The sequence below is a fragment of the Engraulis encrasicolus genome, chromosome 17 (genome assembly GCF_034702125.1).
Source record: "Engraulis encrasicolus isolate BLACKSEA-1 chromosome 17, IST_EnEncr_1.0, whole genome shotgun sequence".
In the NCBI taxonomy this organism is placed as follows: Eukaryota; Metazoa; Chordata; class Actinopteri; order Clupeiformes; family Engraulidae; genus Engraulis; species Engraulis encrasicolus.
The window spans coordinates 2,292,611-2,315,731 of NC_085873.1; the positions used below are offsets into that span (position 1 = coordinate 2,292,611).

Genomic DNA, 23,121 nt, shown 5'->3' on the forward strand with positions numbered 1-23,121 from the left:
TAGTAGGCCTACATATATAACCTACATTTCACACACAGCTCATCAACTCAACTCAATAACAAGACATGTTGGCCTAACGGTATGGCACTTGGTCACTACGCCAGCGACTCGGGTTCGATTTTGGATCTCCTCCACTGTCTTGTCTAAAAAAAAGGCAAAAAATCCCAAAAAATATTGGAAAAAAAACAACAACGCAAAGACACAAACATAAACACATATGAGCACAGATGACAACAGGACAGACCATTATCTGCTTTTTTTAATCATAAATTTCCATAAATAACGCCAAAGACCAAGTTATCAGTTGAAGACCGGAGTTCCGATAACAGGGACATGGCACTAGGTGGCGTCAGAGGTGTTTGTGCACAGTAGTGCCACTATGTGGGCATTATGGAGTACTGCATATTCACACCCCCACTGGTTCATGGAGGTTAGGGGGTCAGGGAAAAGCGATGAGGAGGAAATCCATTAAAGGATTACTGCATAACTAATGCACTGCTGGATTATTGGGCAGAGAAATTAACAGATGAGAGAGAGAGAGAGAGAGAGAGAGAGAGAGAGAGAGAGAGAGAGAGAGAGAGAGAGAGAGAGAGAGAGAGAGAGAGAGTTGAGGGTGCAACGGACAGATGGACGGATTGAGAGAAACAAAAAAACAAGAAGAAGAGACTCTGGGAATGATTCCAAAAAAGACACGAGGCGACCTGTAAACAAGTATTTGTAATATGGCGCTTATGGTGGTTTAAGATTAATCTTGGGACGGAGACAAGAAAGAAAGAGGAATAGAGCGGATATAGACTCCGAGTTATTCTCCTGAAACCTGATCACACATCCATCGAAAGCACAGAGGTAGGATATTGTGTTTACTTTAGAAGCCGTTTACACGCGTATGGATAGTTTGAAAAGGCATTTCAATTTTTACTCCAGGTCGTTTTTATTTTTATCCCCATGTCGTGTTTACACGTAAACGCATAAAAAAATATGCATGACAAAATAGCTGCATATGTGTAACCAGCAGCTTAATGTGTATTATTACATCACGATGACACTCAATGACAGCTAATGGCTACTAATGGCACACTTTGGCAACATTAATGGCGAATGGCTACATTAGAGTTGTTAATTGCCTAGTAATGGGCAATGCCATTGGAAATGTAGTGCAACGAGTGCATAAACCGTATGGGTTCACCTGTGTGTACCATAGGTGAGTGGGTGTGTACAGGACTTGTGCCACCAAATGCATGAATACAAAAAATATGCTTGCATTTGGAATTCTGTTAAGACTATATTTATTATATTTGTAGGATTCAGATGTCAATCTGACTTTTGCACGCACTATTTGTGTGTGTTTCTGCGTGCGTGCGTGCATGTGTGCAGAGCGATGGATGTGGAGGATATTATCCGCTGCATCAAAGAGGGGGACGAGGATGGCATTCGAGTACAGCTGCTACACTTCAACAGAGAGGTGCTGATGTTATCATCAATCATTGCATCGTATCAATTACGTACAGTAGGCCTGTATCTCCCACACAGACTGTACAGCTAACATTATCCTCAACTATTACATTTTATCAATTAGGTAGGCCTATATTTACAACAGTGTTATGCCTGCATTGCATTCAACAAAGAGGTGACATTATCATATCAATAGCCTACTGTACATGTCTTTACCAGGTGTTATCCTGCATTGTATTGCATGGCAAGGTAAAATTCCACATAAATATAGAATCATATATAAGCCTATATGCTCTGTATAGGCCTACATGGGAAGGATGGAGGATATATAGAATGTAGGCTATGTGTATTCTGGTTTCTGTCATGGACAGGTTGAACCCAGATGAACTCCGCTGTCTGAGGAAAGTGTGAAAATGAGTGCTTCCGTTAATGTCCTGAAAAGTTATTGTGCTATCAAATATCAACGAAAATAAAGAAGATCTTGCACACTCTGCACTCCGCAAGTTTTATTATGAGTTACTTCATGTCAATTACGCACATCTCCATGCCACTGCCTGAGGAAAATGAAACTTTGTTTTGTTTGGTATTTCTCTTCAAATGCAGTTTGCACAGTGCTTCTTCTATGATACGGAGGAGCAGGAGAGAAGAAGGGTAAGTCTGGAGCTACTGTAGTTCACACACACACGCGTGCATGCGCGCACACTCTCTCTCCAACACACACACGCACAGATGCAGGATGGATCTACAGAAGGCTACACAAAGATTGACTCCATTTCCTTTGTGATTACATAAGAATGATGTGAGTGTCTCACACTCTCTCTCTCTCTCTCTCTCTCACACACACACACACACACACACACACACACACACACACACACACACACACACACACACACACACACACACACACACACACACACACACACACACACACACACACACACACACACACAGTTTGTTTATCCTCCCTAGTCCGCTGATGCTGCATGTCCCTTCATGTGGCTTAGAGAGCACCCGCCTATAAGCTCCCCTTCACTAATACGCTCTCTCTCTCTCCCTCTCTCTCTCTCTCTCTCTCTGGGCTAGTAGTACCATTTAATAATAACTATTTCTCATTAAAGCAACACTAAGTAACTCCACTAAGCAATCCATATCAGGCTGAATGATACCTTTCAAAGTCCCTCGAGGCCAAGGCTACATATAGTTGTTTGCTTAAGCACGTCAATCTGGTTCAGATAAGACAAAAAGACATTTTCCCTCACAATGTGTTAAAACAAACTTTTTTTAAAGAAAAAATGCAAAGTTAGTTTAAGCCAACTTAGAATCTTTTTTAAGAGGACACAACAGTGGGAAAATATCTTTCTACAGGGTGTCACACAACACCTTTATTTTATGTATCTCATGTGTGTTGTCCCAAACAATACCTTTGGTATTCTCCAATATCACATTGTCTGTTATTGTTTATGTCTATTTTAATAAGCAGCATTTTATCTGTACAGTGTCTGGACATTTTTAGAGGAAAAAAATAACATTTGTAAACAGACATCACATTCCGTGGAAATGTTGTTGTACCACCTGTGGGTTTGTTGATATACAGTGTCACATGTGTCACATGCTGCTGTTTGTGTGTATATTTGTATTGAACGCTTGCCTCTCTCTCTCTCTCTTTCTCTCTCTCTCTCTCTCTCTCTCGCTCTCTCTCTCTCTCTCTCTCTCGCACCGCCTGGTGGGATGAAACAGAGACAGGAACTGGAGCGGGTAATCTTTCACTTTTGTTCACAGTTTTAGCACCAAAAACACGCGTGTCAACATAGAGACACATGTTCACTATCCATTCCCATATCCGTTCACTAGGAACGTGATTTCCAACCAGGGATACTCGCATCATGCATGTAAGCACACTGCACACGTGGATGGAGCTAGTGACATAGAGGAAATGATGGTGCATGAGTGAGGGGGTACTCATGGTATGACAAAAACCATAGGGGTCAACAACACAAAATGGTTGGGAGACACTGGACTAGGCCATGGGCCTTTTATTGTAAATAATGGTTAAGGTCCTGTACTACAAACCCCAACTCTGATGTTGGGACACTTATTAAACGTTATTAAAAGCAAAACATTCAATCATTTTCCAAACAATCACTCCATACATTAGATGGAGAAAAGTGATAAAACAACATAATAACTGTTAAAACCAAGAATATATATATTGTTTTGGGGGACATATGCTCATCTCAGAAATGTCACCCATAATGTTCTGTGCATTGCAATATTTTGAGCAAAACTGTGCCCTTAACCTGTAAAGTGAGCCTTCACACTCTGCTCTAATGGTGCAATGTGCAATTAATGAAGACTGGCCACCAGGGTGGTCCAATTTATCCATGAAACTTCCCACACTAAAATGACAGGTGCTTCAGTTTCATTGTACATCCCCTGTATTTCTGTAATCAAAATCATTGCATAGGTTCATGAGATATCCCCTCAAAATATATATGTTCTCTTTGTACTACCAATGGGAGTAAATATATGTATCTCAGTGTGTACTACTCTCCATCTTAATCAGATGTTTGGACCAAGGGTGCATTTCTGGAAAGCATAGTTGCTAACTATGTTAGCTACTTTGTTGATTGCAATGCAATGTCCCATTGGCAAATGCCAAAGTTGCTAACTGCTAACAACTATGCTTTTCAGAAATGCACCCCTGAATAGTATTATGTTGATATTCACAATTTTACTATCGTCCCAACTTCAATGCAGTTGGGGTCTATAGTATATCTGAATAATTAATCTTTGGTGCTCTTGTTTCAGTTCAGGAAGTATAAGGTGCGAGAGCATGTCCCGGACTCGGACTCTGACTTTGACGAGAGGGCAGAGGACCCAGAGGTCCTTCTCAGACTGGTAAGCACTCATAATGCATCCTATCTACACAGACACACACACACAGCCCCACCTATATACAGTGAGGAGAATAAGTATTTGATCCCTTGCTGATTTTGTTGGTTTGCCCACTAATAAAGACATGATCAGTCTTAAATGTTAATGATAATATGTATTCTAATATGGAGAGAATGAATATCAAAAAGAAAATCCAGAAATTAACTCTAAAGAATATATATTAATTGATTTATATTTCATTGAGGGAAATAAGTATTTGATCCCCTGCCAACCATTAAGAGTTCTGATCCCGCAGATCAAATGGCACTTCCAATCAACTTGTTATCTGAATTGAACACACCTGTTAATAGTAACCTGCACAAAAGACACATTGAATCTGCGGAATCAGTCCATAGAATCAGTCAATCAATCAAACTAAACTCGCCAACATGGGACAGACCAAAAAGCTGTCAAAGGATGTCAGGGACAAGATTTTAGAACTCAACAAGGCTGAAATGGGCTCCTGGATATTAAGGAGCAAACTGTTGGTGCATTTCTTCCCAATTTTAGGACATAAAAAAATGATAATCAATCATCAATCTTAGGCCTGTCTGTGGTTCCATACAAGATTTGACCTTGTGGGAATTTAATAACCAGAAAGAAAGAGATAAAGCACCTTAAAACTGTATGGGGGGAGCTAGGAAATGATCTCAAGGCAGCTGGGACCTCAATCACTAAGAAAACTATTGGAAACACTTAATACCACAGCGGATTAAAATCTTGCAGTGCATGTATGGTACCCCTGCTTCAGAAGGAACCTGTTCAGGCTCACCTGAGGTTTGCCAATGAACATCAAACTGGATTAGGATATGATTGGGAGGTGCTGGAATCAAAGGACACCAAAATCAAACTGTTTGGCATTAACACAACTCGATGTGTTTGGAGGAAGAGAAATGCTGCCTATGATAGCAAGAACAACACCTTCTACAACATCTTACATGAAAGTGGTAACATCATGTTTTGAGGTTGTTTGTCTGGTCAAGACACAGGACAACTTCACATCGTCAAGAAATGGATGGAGGGAGATATGTAAACGTACAATGCTGAATGCCAACCTCTTTCCCACCACTACTAGACTGAAGGTGGGTCATGGATTGGCCTCCCAATATGATAATAATCCATAACATACAGCCCAAGCAACGAAGGAGTAGCTCAAGCAGAAGCACATTAAGGTCATGAAGTGGCCTAGACAGTTTCCAAACATTAACCCTATAATAATCCTATGAAGGGAACAGAAGCTCTCATTTGCCAAGCTACAGTCATACAACTTCAATGACTTAGAGATGATCTGCAAAGAAAAGTGGACAAAAATCCTTTCTAATATATCCACAAAAATTGTCCTTAACTGAAAGAAACATCTGACCTCTGTACGAGAAAACAAGGGCTTTGTCACCAAGTATTTTGTCTTATTTGACTAGAGGGGTCAAATACTTATTTTCCTTAATGGAATACAAATCAATTAAAATATATTCTCCAAAATTATTTTCTGGATTTTCTTTTTGATATTCTGTCTCACCATATTAGAATACATTTTATCATTAATATTATAGAATGATCATATCTGTATTAGTGGGCAAACCAACAAAATCAGCAAGGGATCAAATACTTATTCTCCTCACTGTATATCTTTGTGGGGCCCCTGTGGGGCCTTTCCAGTCTTTATGGGGGACTTCCATTCATATTAACCCTAAAAATAGCTCAAAAATACTAAGCTGTGCCCAAACCAAAACAATCCCTAACCCTAACCTGTCAGTGAGGAAATGTTTTTACACTTTTACTTCAACCAGTATACTAACAACAAAACTATACCCCAGCAAAAGGGGTCAAAACGGTGCGAGGGCCCCAGCATGTGGGTGCGCTCCAAGCAGTGGCCTCATGAAGTAGGGAAGTAGGATTGGTGCAGTACACACACACACACACACGCACACACACGCACACACACACACACACACACACACACACACACACACACACACACACACACACACACACACACACACACACACACACACACACACACGCTTCTTGAAGATTGAGAGAGATGACCATAGTCTTGTTGCTGCTGGAAGTCTGTTTTGACCACTGAGGAACAATGACAGTGAACAATTTTGGATCCCTTAGAGTGAGAAGGGGACACAGCTAAGTTCGGGTTGGAGGACAGCAGCTCTCTGACCTGGTATGAACATATGACCTTCGTTTTAACCTTCAGATAAGCTGGGGTCGGTCCTGAGGTGGCTTTGTGGGCAAGGGTCAGGGCCTTGTGTTTGATCCGGGGAGCAACTGATGGTTACATGGCGCTATTCCGACATGTCGCTATTCCGACGTTAATGTCTATTGTCGGAATACCGACACGTTGTCCACCGTCCGCCGCTATTCCTACATACCGCTATTCTAACATCCCTAACCTTAACCCTAACCCTAACCCCTAAAAAGTGTCGGAATAGCGGCATGTCGGAATAGCGCTATGTCGGAATAGCGATTGCCCCCCCAACTGATAGCCAGTGGAACTTGATAATAGAGGAGGCCCTTTTGGGTAGAGTGAATACCAGATGTGCCATTTTGTTCTGGACCATCTGTAGCTGCAAAAGCAGGTAGAGCACCAGGGAGGGAGTTGCAATAATCCAACCATGATATAACCATGGCCTCAACCAGTACTTGCACAGTGTGATGGGTCAGGAAGGGTCTGATTTTCTGTGTGTTGTGCAGCACAAATTGACAGGCGCGGGTGACTCGTGCAATATGACTGGAAAATGACAGATGGTCATCGTCGATCATGACACCAAGGTTTTTTGGCGACTTCTTTTTGGTGACATGTTAAGGTTGATGTTGTGACAGATTGACTCTTTAGCTTGGAATAACTAGGAGACCTGGTTATTGGACAGGTTCAACTGTAGTTGATATTCCTTCATCCATGTTGACAGGTCAGTGCGACAAGCTGAGATGAGTGCATAAAACTGTGGAGTCATCTAGTTGAAATGACAAGTATATCTGGGTATCATATCATGAGCATAGCAGTGATAGGAGAACCCATGTACTCGAATGACATGTCCCAGGGAGATGGTGTACATTTGCGAACAGAAAGGGGCCCCAGCACTGATCCTTGGGGTACGCCAGTGGTGAGGGTGTGAATTGAAGACAATTTCCCTTCCCATGACACATTGAAGCAGCGTCCAGAGAGGTAGGAATTGAACCAGGAGTGGACAGCACGAGTGATTTCCATGGTTGTGAGTATCCTAAGTATCTTGTAGTTAACTGTGTCAAATGCTGCAGATAGGTCTGGTAGGATGAGGACAGATAGTCCTTCCATTCTTGCAGTCCTCAGAGCTTCAGTTACTAACAATAAGGGGGTTTCAGTTGAGAGTCCACTTCTGATTGGCGGATAGTTTTTGGGTCCAGTAGTCCATTCTGATTCAGGAGGTCGGTAACCTGTTTTGGAACTGCCCTTTTCAGGACTTTAGATAGGAGCATTGAGACGGGGGTTTGGTTTTGAACCTGTGCTGGCCTGAGTGTTGGCTTTTTCAGTAGAGGTGTGTTACCCTTGCTTGCTTGAAGGCAGAAGGGACGGTGCCAGAGGACAGAGATTCATGATGGATGTAATTGCTGGGAGCACTGCTGGGGCAATGATTTGAAGGAAGAAAACAGCTGATGTGAGTCTGTAATGTTGCTGATTTTGTAGCACAGTAGACCATCTTGGCAGTTGTTACAGAGGTGGCGAAGGAGGCCAGTAGACATTGTAGGTTTTCTAGGTCGGATGGGTTGCGGGATTTGTGCCACTTCCTTTCCGCTGCTCTAAGGATAGTATGTAGGTAGGGAATGATGATGGTTTCAGTCCGCCATGCTCAGGGTTGGGAAGTTTGTGCAAGTTCAGTGGCTAGAGGACAGGGGTTGTCCAGGAAGATTTCCGTGTGGAGCTGAATGACTCCGTAGCACTGTTGTATTACACCTTCACACCGCAACTTTTACTGTGTCCTGTTAGGCCTACTGTGCAGCATGATAGTCTAACCTGGGGTGCATTTCTCGAAACTCGCTAACTACATTAGCTACTTTGTTGTTGGCAATGTAATTTCCCTTTGACAACTATCGAAGTTGCTAACTAGCTAACAACTACACTTGTGAGAAATGCACCCCTGTTTTGCTTGTCCTTCTCCAAAGCACCTGACGGCGGTGCTGAGCCATTACATCCGCTCCGAGCCCCCCGGCCGGATCCTGCGAGCATGCCTGCTCGCGCTACGGATCCTCTCCAGAGACAAAAAGATCCTGGGACCCCTGGTGACCGACGACTCGCTGCTCACGCTGGCTAAGCTCGGGGGGGTCAGCAGTGGGGTGGCGTGCCGTCGCGATGACACAGCGGACGGAGGAGGTGATGACCCCTACGCCTCCATCTTGGAAGCCCTCGCCGAGCTGAGGAAGAGCGAGATCGGGGACAATGGGAGCGACGAGGGAGGAGACGAGGAGGAAGAGGAGGTGGATATATATTAATATGTGATAATGTAAATATGGAGTAATGTAATATGGTTTGTATAGTATTACATATATATGCAACGAGGGGGGAGAGGGAGAAGACAAGGAGGGGGAGGAGGAGGTGGATGATGCACCAAAAATACACTTCTCAATATATTACATGACATGAGAGGTTTATCTTTATGTAATGAAATATTATATCCTTAAAGGTACAATGTACAGGAAATGGTCAAAAAAGGTACTCATTGCAACTTGGCTGCCTATTGCCAAATTTGACCGTTTCATGAAAGTTTACTGGGCAATAAACTATTTTTTTCTAGTATGGCCTACGTACAGTCATTTTTGCCGCTAAAAATGGCTATTTCTGGAAATTCAAAATGGGGAACCTTGGAGAAAATCCCCCTTTTCATGTATGAAAAGAGCAATTTTTCCAGTCATAATGAAAACTTAGAATTTGATGGTGGTGGTAAGTATTCATGAAAAAGGTAACATTAGTAAATGGGTAGCATGAATTCTGGAAATAAACAATTAAAAATCTTACACAATGTACCTTTAAGTGTTTTATGGGAAAATGGCAGTATTTTCATGCAACTGTATACTGAAAAATGTGTTAAATCAGCAAATACATCTGAAATATATTTGTTATTGCAATATAAATTCTATTATATTAACTCCCATAATAACTACTATCTTTTTGTAATACTGAGGACATGGAGGCCCACAGCTCGGCCGAGGGTTCCCATGGCGATGCTGACGATGGGGAGGATGGAGGAGGCGGTTACTATGAAGGAGGACAACATGAGGCGCGGCAGGCCAGGGGCGACAGTAACGTCACCACCCATGCCTGCGTCGGGGGCGGCCGGAGAGTCAGCATCTACAGGATGCTGACCAGGGGCAAGAGGGACAACCGCATGAGTATCGCCCCCACGGCCTTTTTGGACAAGGAGGAGGAAGAGGACGGGGTCGCAGAGGACATGCAGAGGAAGGAGGCCATGAAGGTGCTGTGTAATGTGGTCTACAACAGCGTCTGGGCACAGGAGAGAGCCAGCGAGCTCAGGTACAGTATTTGGTCTTGAACAGATGGGAGGCTTCGTTTCAGTATAGGCCTACTTTGAACAACTGCTTCATTGACACTTTTAAAGCGACACTGTCCCATTTTTTGGAAATAAGTTTATTTTACACCTCTCCTTGAGTTAAATGATTGGGTTGTACCTTTCTTCAACCGTTCTCTGAGTATGGCTGTGCAAATTTTACCTCAAAGCTAGCAGTTAATACTGAGTCCTATGAGACCAGATGTTAACTGCTAGCTTGGAGGTAAAATTTGCACTGCTGTACTCAGAGAACGGCAGGAAGTACAGGAGAAAGGTAAAACTCAATAATTTAACTCAAAGGGGGTGTAATATGAGCTTATTTTTTAAAAAAATGGGACAGTAGTATCACTTTAAGAGCAGACGTCAGGGTGGCGCAACCACAGCTAATGTCACTATCGTATGAAGTTAGTACATACATGAATTGTTACATTCACATGAAATAAATGTTTTTATATACAAAATAATTTAAAAACATGAATAATTTAATCCATAAAATAGTGCAATCGAGCTGTGTGCACCGCAAGACTGCTACTAAAAACATTGATGAGTCAACTGCATATCATAAGCTGGACCTTTGTCAGACTGCAACTGTGGTTCATTATTCTTCGTGTCTGGGCTCAGGAATACCTAATTAGCTCCTTTTGGAGGTGGAATTGTTCGGGGCAGATGTGGCCTAGTGGTTAGAGAGTTGGTCTTTCAATCTAGGGGTTGCCGGTTCTAATCCCCCCTGACCTCTCCCTACATCTCCATCCATGGCTAAAGTGCCCTTGAGCAAGGCACCTAACCCCAGATTGCTCAAGGGACTACTGTATAACCAATACCCTGAAAATAATGATAGTTGTAAGTCGATTTGAATAAATAAAAGCGTCAGCTAAGTGCAGTACAATGTAATGTCATAATGGAATTGTGCAATGACTCAAATAGACAAATGAAGAGTTCAGATGCAAAACCCCTTAACTCCATTTCTGAAATCCTGCACTTCTATATTTTTAGAGAACCCCGTTTTTGGTTTGGTTTACATTCATGTACTTGATAATACATATAAATAGTTATATTACATAAATACATTTTTTAAATATGCAATTTTGATAGCTTTCTATTAAATAAAATTGAATTAAGATTATTTTCTGAAATGGCACTTAGGGGGTTTTGCATTTGAACTCTTCAAATATCCAATTGTTCAAACCCTTGCACATCAAGGCACTAGATTACTAAAACAGCTTGACATATATAGCCTTTGTTTTGGATGTTCCCACTTGTTCATCCTATGCTTTGTACCCTTGCACCTTATCTCTTTCTTTCTTCTCCTCCTCAGGCTCCTGTCAGGTGTGACAGATGCGTTGGGGATGGAGGCCAAGTCACTGTCGCCCCACTGTGGCCAGTTCTATGAACTGCGCCTCATGTTCCTCCTGACGGCTTTGAGGGCGGAACTCAGAATTCAGCTGAAACAGGTGAGGTCTCCTGTTTCTGAAATGCCACCCATCACTAAGACTGGTGTCTGGTGGAAAAAAGACATGACCAATTGAGGCAAAGTTGTTCATGCAAAATAATGTTTACATTGAATTGCATACCACCACCGCCACTCTACAAACAGCCTGCAGTTCACCTAGGGGCCCTGTAGAGCGAGCACAGCCCATTTAGAATGAATGGCTCTGTGCTCCTCCGTTGGCGCCCCCTTGAGTGCAGTACCACTTATAAAAGTCACCAGTGAAGTCTCTCATCATCATATCCATAGAACCTCTCTGATACCACATTGCATTCACAGGAGGGAGGACTGCCCCTGCTGATAAACCTACTGGAGCAGTGTCTGGGCGTGCAGTGGGTTGATGAGCAGCACGTCCTGCGGGACCCTACGGCGCCCCCTGTGCCCATGGAGGCCACACAGCGAGCCATGGAGACGCTGAAGATCCTCTTCAACATCACCTACAGTGCCCACACCCAGATACCCAGCGAGGTGAGCACGAGAGGCAAACCTGTTTCACCCAGTAAGACACAGCCCCTCTTACGTATAAGGTGGAGTTGCAAAACGCACATCAGTAAACGGAGGTGCTGGCAACCAGTAAAACACTTACAGGAGGAGGAGAGAGGTTTTTAATGTGACAACATTTTGGCCTGTCGGCCACACATGACCTGAGGAAGGCCGACAGACCGAAACGTTGTCACATTAAAAACTTGTTTATGCAACTCGGGAGTGTGCGGCACTTCTCTCCTCCTGCACCACAATGACAATGACCAAGTCATAGTGTCTTACTGAAGGCTATGGGCACTGTCATAGTGGTGTAGTGCATTGGTAGTAGTGGTGTGGATCGGCACTGCCCTCACGATCCGATTCGATCACGATTCGGGAGGTAGTAAATCCGATCCGATCCGATCCGATTCGATTCAATTCTACAATGAAATTGCAATGCATTACATTTCTACTGAACGCAAAGCAAATGTTTAATCAGCCATGATGAGGCAATACAAGTAGTCAGATACTGAGCAACAATTTATTGGCTGTTTTCTGTATCAGTCTTGCAATGTTTTGAAGTGCTTTTATTTAATTTAACATTCATTTGCTCCCGAAATATCCATGGAAGTAATTGAAACTTAAACAAATTGCCGGATCGATTCTGGAACTTGCCGGATCGATTCTGGATCGTCCATGCCCCGCATCGATTCGGATCGCCGAATCGATCATTGTTGACACCACTAATTGGTAGTAACATTTTTTTTCAGTGACTATTACAGCGTTTCACTGATGGAACAGCGTGCGTTAAGGGGCTAATTGTCAGTAACTGCTAGGACTTGCATTATTATGATATACTGCATAGGCTATTGTACGTTATGTATATTGAAGATAGGAGCACACTTACAATCAATTACTAAAGGTGATGCACTGTACAACCCAGTGAGGTCAGGATGGGAAGTAGATCTGTCTGTTGTCACCCGGTCTATAGTATGCTGGTAATGTGGCAAAAAGGGCATTTCCCAGTGGGCCAGCAGCCCTCAGCGATGCTGTTGTTTATTATTATTATTATTATTATTATTATTTTCTTACAGACTGGTCCTCACTTTAAAAGGTGGTTCATAAAGGTGTCTGGGCCTTTTGGGCATCCCAGCCCAGCCCAGCCCTAATTCTAGGACTTAATTAAGTATTATTATGATATAGTGTGCATTATGTACATACAGTATACTGAAGATCAGAGAATGCAGTTAATTACTGAAGGTGCCATACTACTCTTCGAAGTGCTGTAGGTATAATAATTGTAGCAAGCACCTTAAACGCCCCACACGATGTTTACATATGCAGTTTGCTGTATGTTCAAACTTAAAGGTGCACTGTGTAGGATGTGGCCAGAAAAGGTATTGCAACTACCCTGCTCATTGAAACTGTCCTGCTTATTGCCAAATAGGATCTTTTCATGAATATTTACTAAGTAATAAACCAATATTTACTAGTATGACCAAAGTACAGAATTTTTTGCAGCTCAAAATGGCGGAGCATGGAGAAGATCCCCCTTCTCATGTATGAAAAGTGCAATTTTCACAGTCATAATGAGTACTTAGAATGTGTTGGTGGTGGTAAGTATTTGTTAAAAAAGTAGGCTAACACTTGTGAATGAGCAGCATTAATTCTGGAAATGAACTACTAAAAATATTTCACAAAGCACATTTAGCTTCAATACAAATGATGATGAAAACTCTGCATAAAGGACTTTCACCACCGCTGTCCTTCCTCACCTCCTTACCCTTCTGAGCCTCTGTCTTTCCTCCCTCATGAAGGACGACATGGTGCTGTATCGGCAACTGGCGGCCATGTTGGGCCACTGTCTCATGATGGACTGCGAGGGAGGAGAGAAGGAGACAGATGATCTCAAAGGGTGAATTTACATTTCGCACTTCATTTTTGTTAGCAATTCATCACGCTGCCTCAAACAAACAAAACCCCCCAACCACTGAGAATTCCTGGAAGAAACGTACATGTACAGACAGTATGTCGTCACAGTAGGCTACTGATTTCCAGGACTTTATGTTCAAACGCTGCTTTGAGGTAATAGACTCGCAACTTACACGCTTGTTTTATGTCAACATTTTTTTCAGTGTCTCATTAGTTCCACTGTTTTTATCTTTTCTTATCTTTTTTAAATCTTTTTATCTTTATTTCTATCTGTCTCAATTTTGCGTCCTCTGTCTAACACACTCTCTCTCTCCCTCTGTCTCTCCCTCCCCCCTCTCTCTCTCTCCCTCCTCCCTCTCTCTCTCTCTCTCTCTCTCTCTCTCTCCCCCCTCTCTCTCCCTCTATCTCTCTCTCTCTCTCTGCCTCTCTCTCTCTCTCTCTCTCTCCCTCCTCCCTCTCTCTCCTCCAGACACACCATTAATCTGTTGTCTGCGTTGCCCCTCGGCTGTCTGGAGGTCCTGGTCTCTGCTCCTCTCACGCCAGACTCTGTGGAGTGGGAAGGTGTCAACATGGACTATGTCCACGCACTGCTGTGCTACATGGAGCGCAAACTGGAGAAGGTGACACAACACAAGCATGCACACCAGCAGGGCCCTAAATTAACTTTTTTCATCACCAGCCAAAATGGCTAGTAGATGTTAATTTCACTGACCAAGCACACACTAATGGGTCAAAGTGGCTAGTAAGGTAGTCTTTTCTACCAGCCTAACTCAAATTTCACCAGCAGTTGGCCGGTTGGCTGGTGTTAATTCAGAGCCCTGCACACCAGTCCTTGAACCGTGCACTGTACATAACCAATGTGTAGTATGGATGTACAGTAGACTATACAGTGTTTCGCATATATAGACAGAGATGGAGAGAGGTAGTAGGTATGTAATACTCGTGTAACGCCATGTACCAATTTTGTACTTACATCATGTATTTGTGTGTCACAAATACATGGTGTGTACAAACTTGTTACATGGTATTACACTGGTAGTACATGGTATTAAATATTGTTACACTGGTTATTACAATGCAAACAAATACAGGAATGAATATCATATAAATAAAGCCCCCCACACTGTGTTCATGCATGTGTGTGCGTGCATGTAATAAATGCAACTTTCGTAATGGTCGTAATTCATGTTTTGTACATATTTCATTCGCAGGGCCTCAAGATGAAGGAGAAGTTGACTCCAGCCCTCAACTTCCTGACTGAGTGCAGCAGAGCTCACAGGCAGACACGTCGCTACCTTAGACAGCAGGTCAGATACCCCACTCTCACTACTTCTAGCCTTGCTAGGACATGTAACGTCCATTTTCCGCGGATTTCACCAAAGTGCATCCAATAACAAGCTCTAAATGTAATTAATAATTGGATACTCCCGAGAAAAATGGGCGTTACTCGTCCTAGCATGGCTAGAACACTTGACTTTGAGAAATACCTGATGTTTTAACCCATGAAGAGATGGTCCCTGTTATAAACTGGCTGTTTGTTACCAGAATGGCAATGACCAAGTCATAATGCATTACTAAAGGTACTGTGTAATGCTATAGAAGTGTAGTACTATGGTAGTAAAAAAAATAAATATATATATTAGGGAAGGGAAGATTCACCGATACGTATCGGAAAATCGATATGACCTGTACGGTACGGTTGCATCGATTTGCAAACGTCTGCATCGGTAAGAAACGCAAATAAAATCGAGATACATCGTATCTTGACTGTCCGCATCGGTACAAATAGGATAATATCTCTTAAAACTTTTTTAGAAACTGTCAATTTCAGGATTTGTTCTCGTGCGCAACGCACATCACCTTGCTCTGATTCAGACCGCCTTTCCATCTCTATTCCGAGGAGGCGTGACCAAGCAAACAGTATTTTCCTTTGCGTCAAAGCGGCGGGTTACCAAGTGGAGCACATTTTGTTGTCACATACAGCGAGTTTTCTGGTCATCCGGTGACTTTTTAAATAAAAAGTTTCTAGCGACCATCTTCTGCGAGTCTGGAAGACGTGTGGAGAGAGTACTCGCTTCACTATTTGAGTTGATAGGGTAGTCTACCGTGCGGCACAAACAACAAGAGAAAGTTGTCTGCCAACATGTTGCCGTTTCCGAATGACAGCAGCATAAGCATAGTCAGCGCACGAGATTAAAAAAAAACATAACCGTGTTGGAAAACGTTACAGAGCCTGTGCATTCGTGTTAAGTCCATTGTTCATGCAGTAAAAAAGAAGTGAAGTCGCTAAGTTGGCATCATTGCTTAGGAGCCTGTTAGCTCTCGTGCTGGACACACACAGTCTGATTTGCTGCTCGTGCAGATTGTCCATGAAGTTTAAAAAGTCCCGTTGAAAAGTACACTATTCCAACACTTCAGTCCAGTACGCACGTTATTTCCCCCTTCTGATATTTACCCCATTCCCAACATCTACTTACTAAATTGTTCTAATTTGGATCAATTGTAGTTGATAAGTTGTTCAGAGCTTACCTGTAAATGTGGTTAGCCTATTACATGTCCAGGTCAATATTCCAACATGATCAGAAGCTCTGTGGTTTTCCCATTTTTATTTAAAAAAGAGATGTACTGTAATTGACATGGTATTCAGGTATATTGTATTGTGTATTTTTTTCATTTTCTCTGCTCAAAGCAATGTGCCCAAGCCAAAATGAGTTCTCACTGCTCTCTGTATGTTTTCCAGTATAGGCTATTTCAAAAGTAATATGCACAGCCAGGGCCGCTGCTAAGGTTTTGGGGGCCTAGGCATAACTGGTCAGGAGGCCCCCTCATAAGTAAATACTACTACTGCTACTAATAATAATGCTAATTATATTCACAATTACAGTATGTCTGAAAAATGATGGCCCTTTTGATAACTAACAAAAATGTTTTGAAATGTAATGAAATATTTTTTCATGATGTTTTTAGTCAGTCTCAATTTAGGAGGTCACAATTTTGGGGGCAAAGTGGTTGAGGCTCTAAAAGCGCTCTGTTTACTCTGCTTATGCCTAACGGCAGCCTTCTGCACAGCCTTTAATATCAATTTGATATTTTAATCTGCTCTGTATCGCATCGTATCGTACCGAATCGCACTGCATCGCATGGCATTTTAATTGTATCGCGCCATATCGAACTGCATCGCAGTAGGTAGGAGAATCGTATCGCATCTTATCACTGGTAATTTCATGAATCGTGAATGTATCGTATCGTTGCCATGTGTATCGAGATGCATATCGTATCGCTTTGATGATGAAGATTCCCATCCCTAATATATATATATTCTACAATTACTACCAGAGAGCGTGCATTCTACTGTGAAACAGCACGGAAGTTATGAAGTCTACATTGTACTACAAAAGGGATTCAACCAGTCCTGAATAAGTTCTATTGTAATGAGCGTGCAAGACAAATACTAGATCAGGCAAGTCACTTGTGATAGAGGGAAAAATGTGGCAGAGATTTAACTGAGCCTCACATATATGTAAATTGTAAATTACAGAGGGCGTTCTCTGTTCTGATGCGTGTGTGTGTGTGTGTGTGTGTGTGTGTGTGTGTGTGTGTGTGTGTGCGTGCGTCCGTGTGTGCATGCATGCATGCATGCGAGCGTGTGTGTGTGTGTGTGTGTGTGTGTGTGCGTGTGTGTGTGTGTGTGTGTGTGTGTGTGCGTGCGTGTGTGCGTGCATGCATGCATGCGAGCGTGTATGTGTGTGTGCGTGCGTGTTTGCCTTTCCCAGGTGCTGCCAGCCCTGAAGGACGTGAGTCTGCGCCCGGAGCATGGAGACACCCTGAAGAGTCGCCTGGTTCGCCTCATGACACACGTGGACACTGAACTCAAGCACTGCGCCGCCGACTTCCTGTTTGTCCTCTGCAAAGAGAACGGTATGTACAGGGGCGTAGAAGCAAATTGTGGGCCCTGTGTACAATCAGCTCAAATGGACACCCCCCCCCCCAGCCATATGTCTACATACATCGGACTGTGTGTGGGCCGGCCCCCTATTTACATGGGACCCTGGTGTCTCATAGGGTTTTTACACCTGGTCCCTTTAAGCCATTTAAGTGAATCCACACCTGTGACTCAGTATTTTCTGTGCATATGTGAACGCTTCAAAATGTACCCAGACCCCTTGGAGGTAAACCGTACTGAGACCTTAATTGACGTGGTCTTATGAGTGGTTCACTTCTGAGTTTTGACAAGTTAAACTTGTGACTGGGTGTAATCAAAAAGAGGACTGACACACCATAAAAGCCTAACAGGACCAGAAAGATCAGACGGTTCTTTTTGTAATACACTAACAATATGAACAAAAACAGAACTGCTGTTGGTTCACTTTTTGGTCCACTTAAAGAGGACTGAGTTCGGATCACTTAAAGGGAAATAGGTGTGAAAATGCTGTCAGTCACACTTTACCGCCATGTACGCAACCCCTGCACTTCATCTCTCTCAGGGATTGGTTGGTTGTTTTGTTGCAAAGGGAACGGTACACAACACCTGGGCCCATCAGTGCAATTCCAGTTGCTTACAATAAAATGAAGTAAAATTAGGTTTATTGGGGGGGTTGGATTCAGGCTACTCATAAATTAACCCTATCGCGCCGGATGCATCATATATGTCTCATCAAATTCCAAGCCCTCTCCACGCTGACACAAAAAAAAATCCATCTCAAAAACATCCTGCGTGTCATTTCCAAACGTCCTGCAGTACGCGGAAACCGCCACAAGAGAGCAGCGGTCAACAACAAGTTGATCACAGCTCGGCGAAAAATGCAAAAATGGAGTAGAAGCGGTTTCCCTGACCGACGCTGAGATATCGACAAATTGCAAAAGGTTTGTGTACAAATTTCCGAAATATAACTCTACATCCTTTAATTTGAACACTTGCTTTGTGCAATTAATCAAGGAAGAGTTTATATTTTTACACCGTGTTGCAGAGAGATCGTGCTAAAACTGATGAGATATATAAGCACCATCCGGCGGTGGCAGGAAGTCAGCCATCAATGCATTTGCTCCATAGGGAAACTTACAAAGCATACCACGACGATCGTTTAACAAAACACACAAGTTGTTTTACTTCAAGACAAAGATATTGCCTTAAGAAACACGTTTTACTTGCGATTTTGAAAATGTAATGCAAAATGTTGAAATTATGATCTCGTAAAAAATGCATTGAAGTGAATGGAGAAATGGTCCAATTGTAGTAATGGACCCATATATTCAAATTACACATCAAAAATGAATAATGATCTATATTACACTCATAAATAGGTTGTTAAGCATTCGATCAGCTATGTTTTTACATAGATTTAAAAAAATTACCCAACCAGGCTGTGGGAAATGTAAAATATGGTCCTGCTAAAACAAGGATAGGCTTAAAAAATGGCAGGATCTCACTAAATATTTAAAGATAATCCTCAAATTAAATTGTCTGACAACTTTTTTAAATAAAAAAAAAGATGCAAATGCATTAAAAGTCATTTTTCAATGGTCATGAAATTGGAATTTTCATTCCCTTTAAAGCCTGATGCATCATATATGATGCATCAAATATCTCAGTGACCTTAACAAAAATTTTTTTTTTTTTTTTTTTACATTTCTTATAAGGGACCAATATTGAAGCAAATTCCAAAAAATTAGAATTTTCTCTCATTGCTTTCATGGTTCAGGTTTCACAGGGTTAAGGTGGGTGCGGGATGCTCCGCCAGGGATCTGCATTATTATTACTGCAGTATTTTATTTTTCAGTACTAAGAGGGGCGTTGGCAGACGTATGATGAGGTCAAGGGGGCTTTGGGAGGGTTATGATGAGGCCAAGGGGGCATTTGTTCAAAAAAGGTGGAGAACCACTAGTCTAGATTGTGTTCAAATCCAATCTTCACCCCTCCCCATTTGCCTTCTATTTCCCCAGTGGGTCGCTTCGTGAAGTACACGGGCTACGGCAACGCGGCTGGTCTCCTAGCGACGCGGGGGCTGCTGGGTGGCCAGTCCATGATGTGTTGCGCAGCGTCCGCCCACTACTCCGACGACTCCGACTCGGACACAGAGGAGTACCGGCGGGCCAGGGGGCGCGTCAACCTGGTGACGGGCCGCGTGGAGGAGGAGCAGCCCGACCCCATGGCCGGCATGACGGAGGAGGAGAAGGAGGTGGAGGCCCGGCGCCTGGTGTCTCTGTTCAGCAGACTGTCACGGTGAGGAGTATTATAATGCTATTATTATTATTATTATTATTATTATTATTATTATTGTTAGTAATAGTTGTAGTATTATTGTGAGTAGTAGTAGTAGTAGTAGTAATCGTAGTAGTAGTAGTAGTAGTAGTAGTAATCGTAGTAGTAGTAGTAGTAGTAGTGGTAAGTTAGTAGTAGGCTAGTAGTATTATCAGTATCACTGTTTAATTGTTATTAATACTGATATTAATTATTAATATTATTGTAGCAGTAGTTTTATTAGTAGTGAAGGTGTGTAGCAGGCTGTGTCGTTGAGGAGGGCGACCAATGACCATTATTATTATTACTACAACTAGTAGTAGTTAACATTTACTTTCCTTTTATGTGCTCATTGTTCTTTACTAGTCGGAGATGTGTGACTTTAATTTACCTCCAACAACACGACACCTACATGTACATTTTATGTTTATTTTACTTATGTTCTCCCTCTGTATGTGATTTCCAGAGAGAATGTGATCCAGCCGATGGGCCTGAATGCACAGGGCCACCTGACGCCCATGGGTGCCCTCATGAGCGATCCAATGGCAGAGGAGAACGAGGAGAATGGGGCTGGAGGAGACGACCTGGAGGAGGTGGAGTAGAGAGAGAGGAGGAAGAGGAGAGGAGAAGAGAGAGAGGAGGAGGTGGAGAGGAGTAGCGAGAGAGAGGAGGAGGAGAAGAGAAGAGAGAAAGGAGGAGGAGGGGGAGGAGGAGGTGGTGAGGAGCAGGTGGAGGAGGAGAAAAGGAGGAGAGGAGGACAGGAGATACTTGGAGGACCTGGAGATGTGCAGTAGAGAGATGAGGAGCAGGAGGAGACGACCTGGAGGAGGAGAGAGAAGGTGGAGTAGAGAGAGAGGAGGAGTAGAAAGGGGGCGGAGAAAAGATACCTGAAGGAGGTGGAGGAGGGAGAGAGAAGGTGGAGAAGATGGAGGATGAGGAGGAGAGCGGGTGGAGGAGAAGAAGGATGAATGAGAGAAGGTGGAGAAGAGTTCAGCTCAGTGCAGTTCAGATTCAAGCATCTTGAGGTGGTGAAATAGAGAGAGGGTTGGGAAAATATCTAGAAGAGGTGGAGGTGGAGAGAAAAGCGGAGCAGGAGAGATACCTGGAGGAGGAGAGGACACGGGCTGGAGGAATAGGGAGAGGTAGAGGAGGTGTCGTAGAGCAAAGGAGGAACCTGGACCCTGGTCCTCCCTATCATGGACATCATACTGTAGTTCTGGCAACTGCTCTCTCGCTCTCTGGCCAAATTGTATTCAACCTCCTGGAATGAAACAACCCAACCACACAACCTGGTAGTAATGGCCATTATAATCTTCATGCATCTTGTAAGATCAGATGTCTGCTTCTGCCCCGTATCTTGACATGCTTGTGGATGTAATAGCATTATTCTCTGTCTAGTCACCTTGCAATGTGCCCTTTAGAGGGAGCACACACGCACATGTACTAGCACACACACCGGGGGAACACACACACACTCACTCACTCACACACACTCACACACACACACACACACACACACACACACACACACACACTCACACACTCACACACTCACACACACAGGGCCGCTGACAGCTTGTGCTGGGCCTGGAACGAAGTCATCTGAAAGCTTCCCCCCCACCCCATCCAACCAATACAGACAATGTAATGAGGACTCAATACTGGGCCCCCTCTACCCCTGGGGCCGGAACAAAAGACCCCTTTGTTCCCCTCACAGCTTCCCTGCTCACACACACACAGCCCCCAGGGCCCCATCCACTTTCATTTTCAGGAACCAGAAAGAGAACTGAGCTTGACAAAGAAGAAGGCATGAATCGAACTGATGTTTTTTGTGTGTATGCCAGCCAGGGCCACTGACAACTTTGGCCAGGCCCAGGACAATGTCATATAAAATGCACCCCCACCCAATAAATACAATGTAATGAGAACCCAATTCTGCCCCCAACCCCCTCTCCTCCTTGGGCCAGGGACAACTGGCCCATTTGTCGGCCCTTGTAAGCCCTGTCGGCTTCCCTGATGTCAGCTCTACTGATACAACAGAGGGGAAATACACCACATGAGTGAAGCGTGAAGTTCCTTATTAATCGCTTACCATAGTGGGATCCAAGGAAACAGATGAGTGTTTTTCTGATTTGTGCGGTCGATCGGACTAGTCATCAAACTGAAGTAAACCACACTGCAAACAAAATTAAAAAGGTTATTTTTTCTAGTTTTAAGTATCTAGTCAATCTTAATTTCAGTAAAAATCACCTAACAACTAATACTTTTGAACAAGAACTAAGAACTTCGGGGCAAATAATGTTTTCTTTTTTCTTTCTTTTCAGATTTTTTAAAATGTCACAAGCAATTTCTAACTCTAAATTCTAATTCAAAAGTACTAGCTATTAGGTGACTTTTTTCTTAAATTAAGATTGACAAGATGCTTCTACTTGAAACTAGAAAGAATAAGCTTGCTTAGATTTCATCTTTTGCAGCACAGTACAACATGCAACAACAGTAGGGGTTAGAGCAGGGATGTCAAACTCAGGCCCGGGGACCAAATCTTTTTTATTTGTTTTTACAAATTGTATGTGGCCTACAAAATCATTTTAGTTGTGTATTACAGTGGTCACACATACATCATTAATCAACATTTTACATAAATATTGAGTTTGGATCATGACTTTGTCCCCGATTTTGGTTTTGGCCTACTGTGAATTTGAGCTCGACACGCCTGGGTGAGGGTGAGGGTTAGCATTTGGGTTGGTGTTATATTACGATACGATACAATACGATACGATGCAATAGTACTTTATTGACAGTTTACACTGAAATTCATTGTGTGCCCCTTACCAGCCTGCTCGTAGCTCATTTCGCCAGAACAGAACACCGTTCCCACCACTGCTATGATGCTTTGTTTCTACAGTAGGCCTATTTTGGGAATCTTAGAGTGGAGTACCTACTTCTCTTTTCCACTATGAAACATTTCATTTCAGTTTCACTGTATAGTGCTCACCGACAGTGTCTGGCACTGGTGGAGATTTTGTGTAGTGTGTGTCACATTTTTCGGTTGAATTGAAACA

At 43.0% G+C, this 23,121-nt stretch overlaps 1 protein-coding gene across 1 annotated transcript; it reads left to right on the forward strand.

Moving 5' to 3' along the window:
- Positions 1–1,378: 1,378 nt before the first annotated feature.
- On the forward strand, positions 1,379–20,724 carry si:dkey-94f20.4 (synembryn-A). The gene is made up of 13 exons (XM_063221067.1): positions 1,379–1,462; positions 2,056–2,103; positions 8,542–8,712; positions 8,842–8,853; positions 9,795–9,907; positions 11,257–11,392; positions 11,707–11,895; positions 13,707–13,804; positions 14,291–14,441; positions 15,033–15,128; positions 17,595–17,739; positions 19,762–20,041; positions 20,526–20,724. Exons 1-13 carry the CDS (start codon positions 1,379–1,381, stop codon positions 20,659–20,661), a joined length of 1,659 nt encoding a protein of 552 aa, XP_063077137.1. The 3' UTR covers positions 20,662–20,724.
- The last annotated feature ends 2,397 nt before the right edge of the window (positions 20,725–23,121 follow it).

Coding starts and splice junctions, on each gene's coding strand:
- si:dkey-94f20.4 (XM_063221067.1), top strand. CDS start 1,379: ATGGATGTGGAGGATATTATCCGCTGCATCAAAGAGGGGGACGAGGAT. Junction 9,908..11,256: donor GAGAGAGCCAGCGAGCTCAG/GTACAGTATTTG, acceptor TCTCCTCCTCAG/GCTCCTGTCAGGTGTGACAG. Junction 11,393..11,706: donor TCAGAATTCAGCTGAAACAG/GTGAGGTCTCCT, acceptor TTGCATTCACAG/GAGGGAGGACTGCCCCTGCT.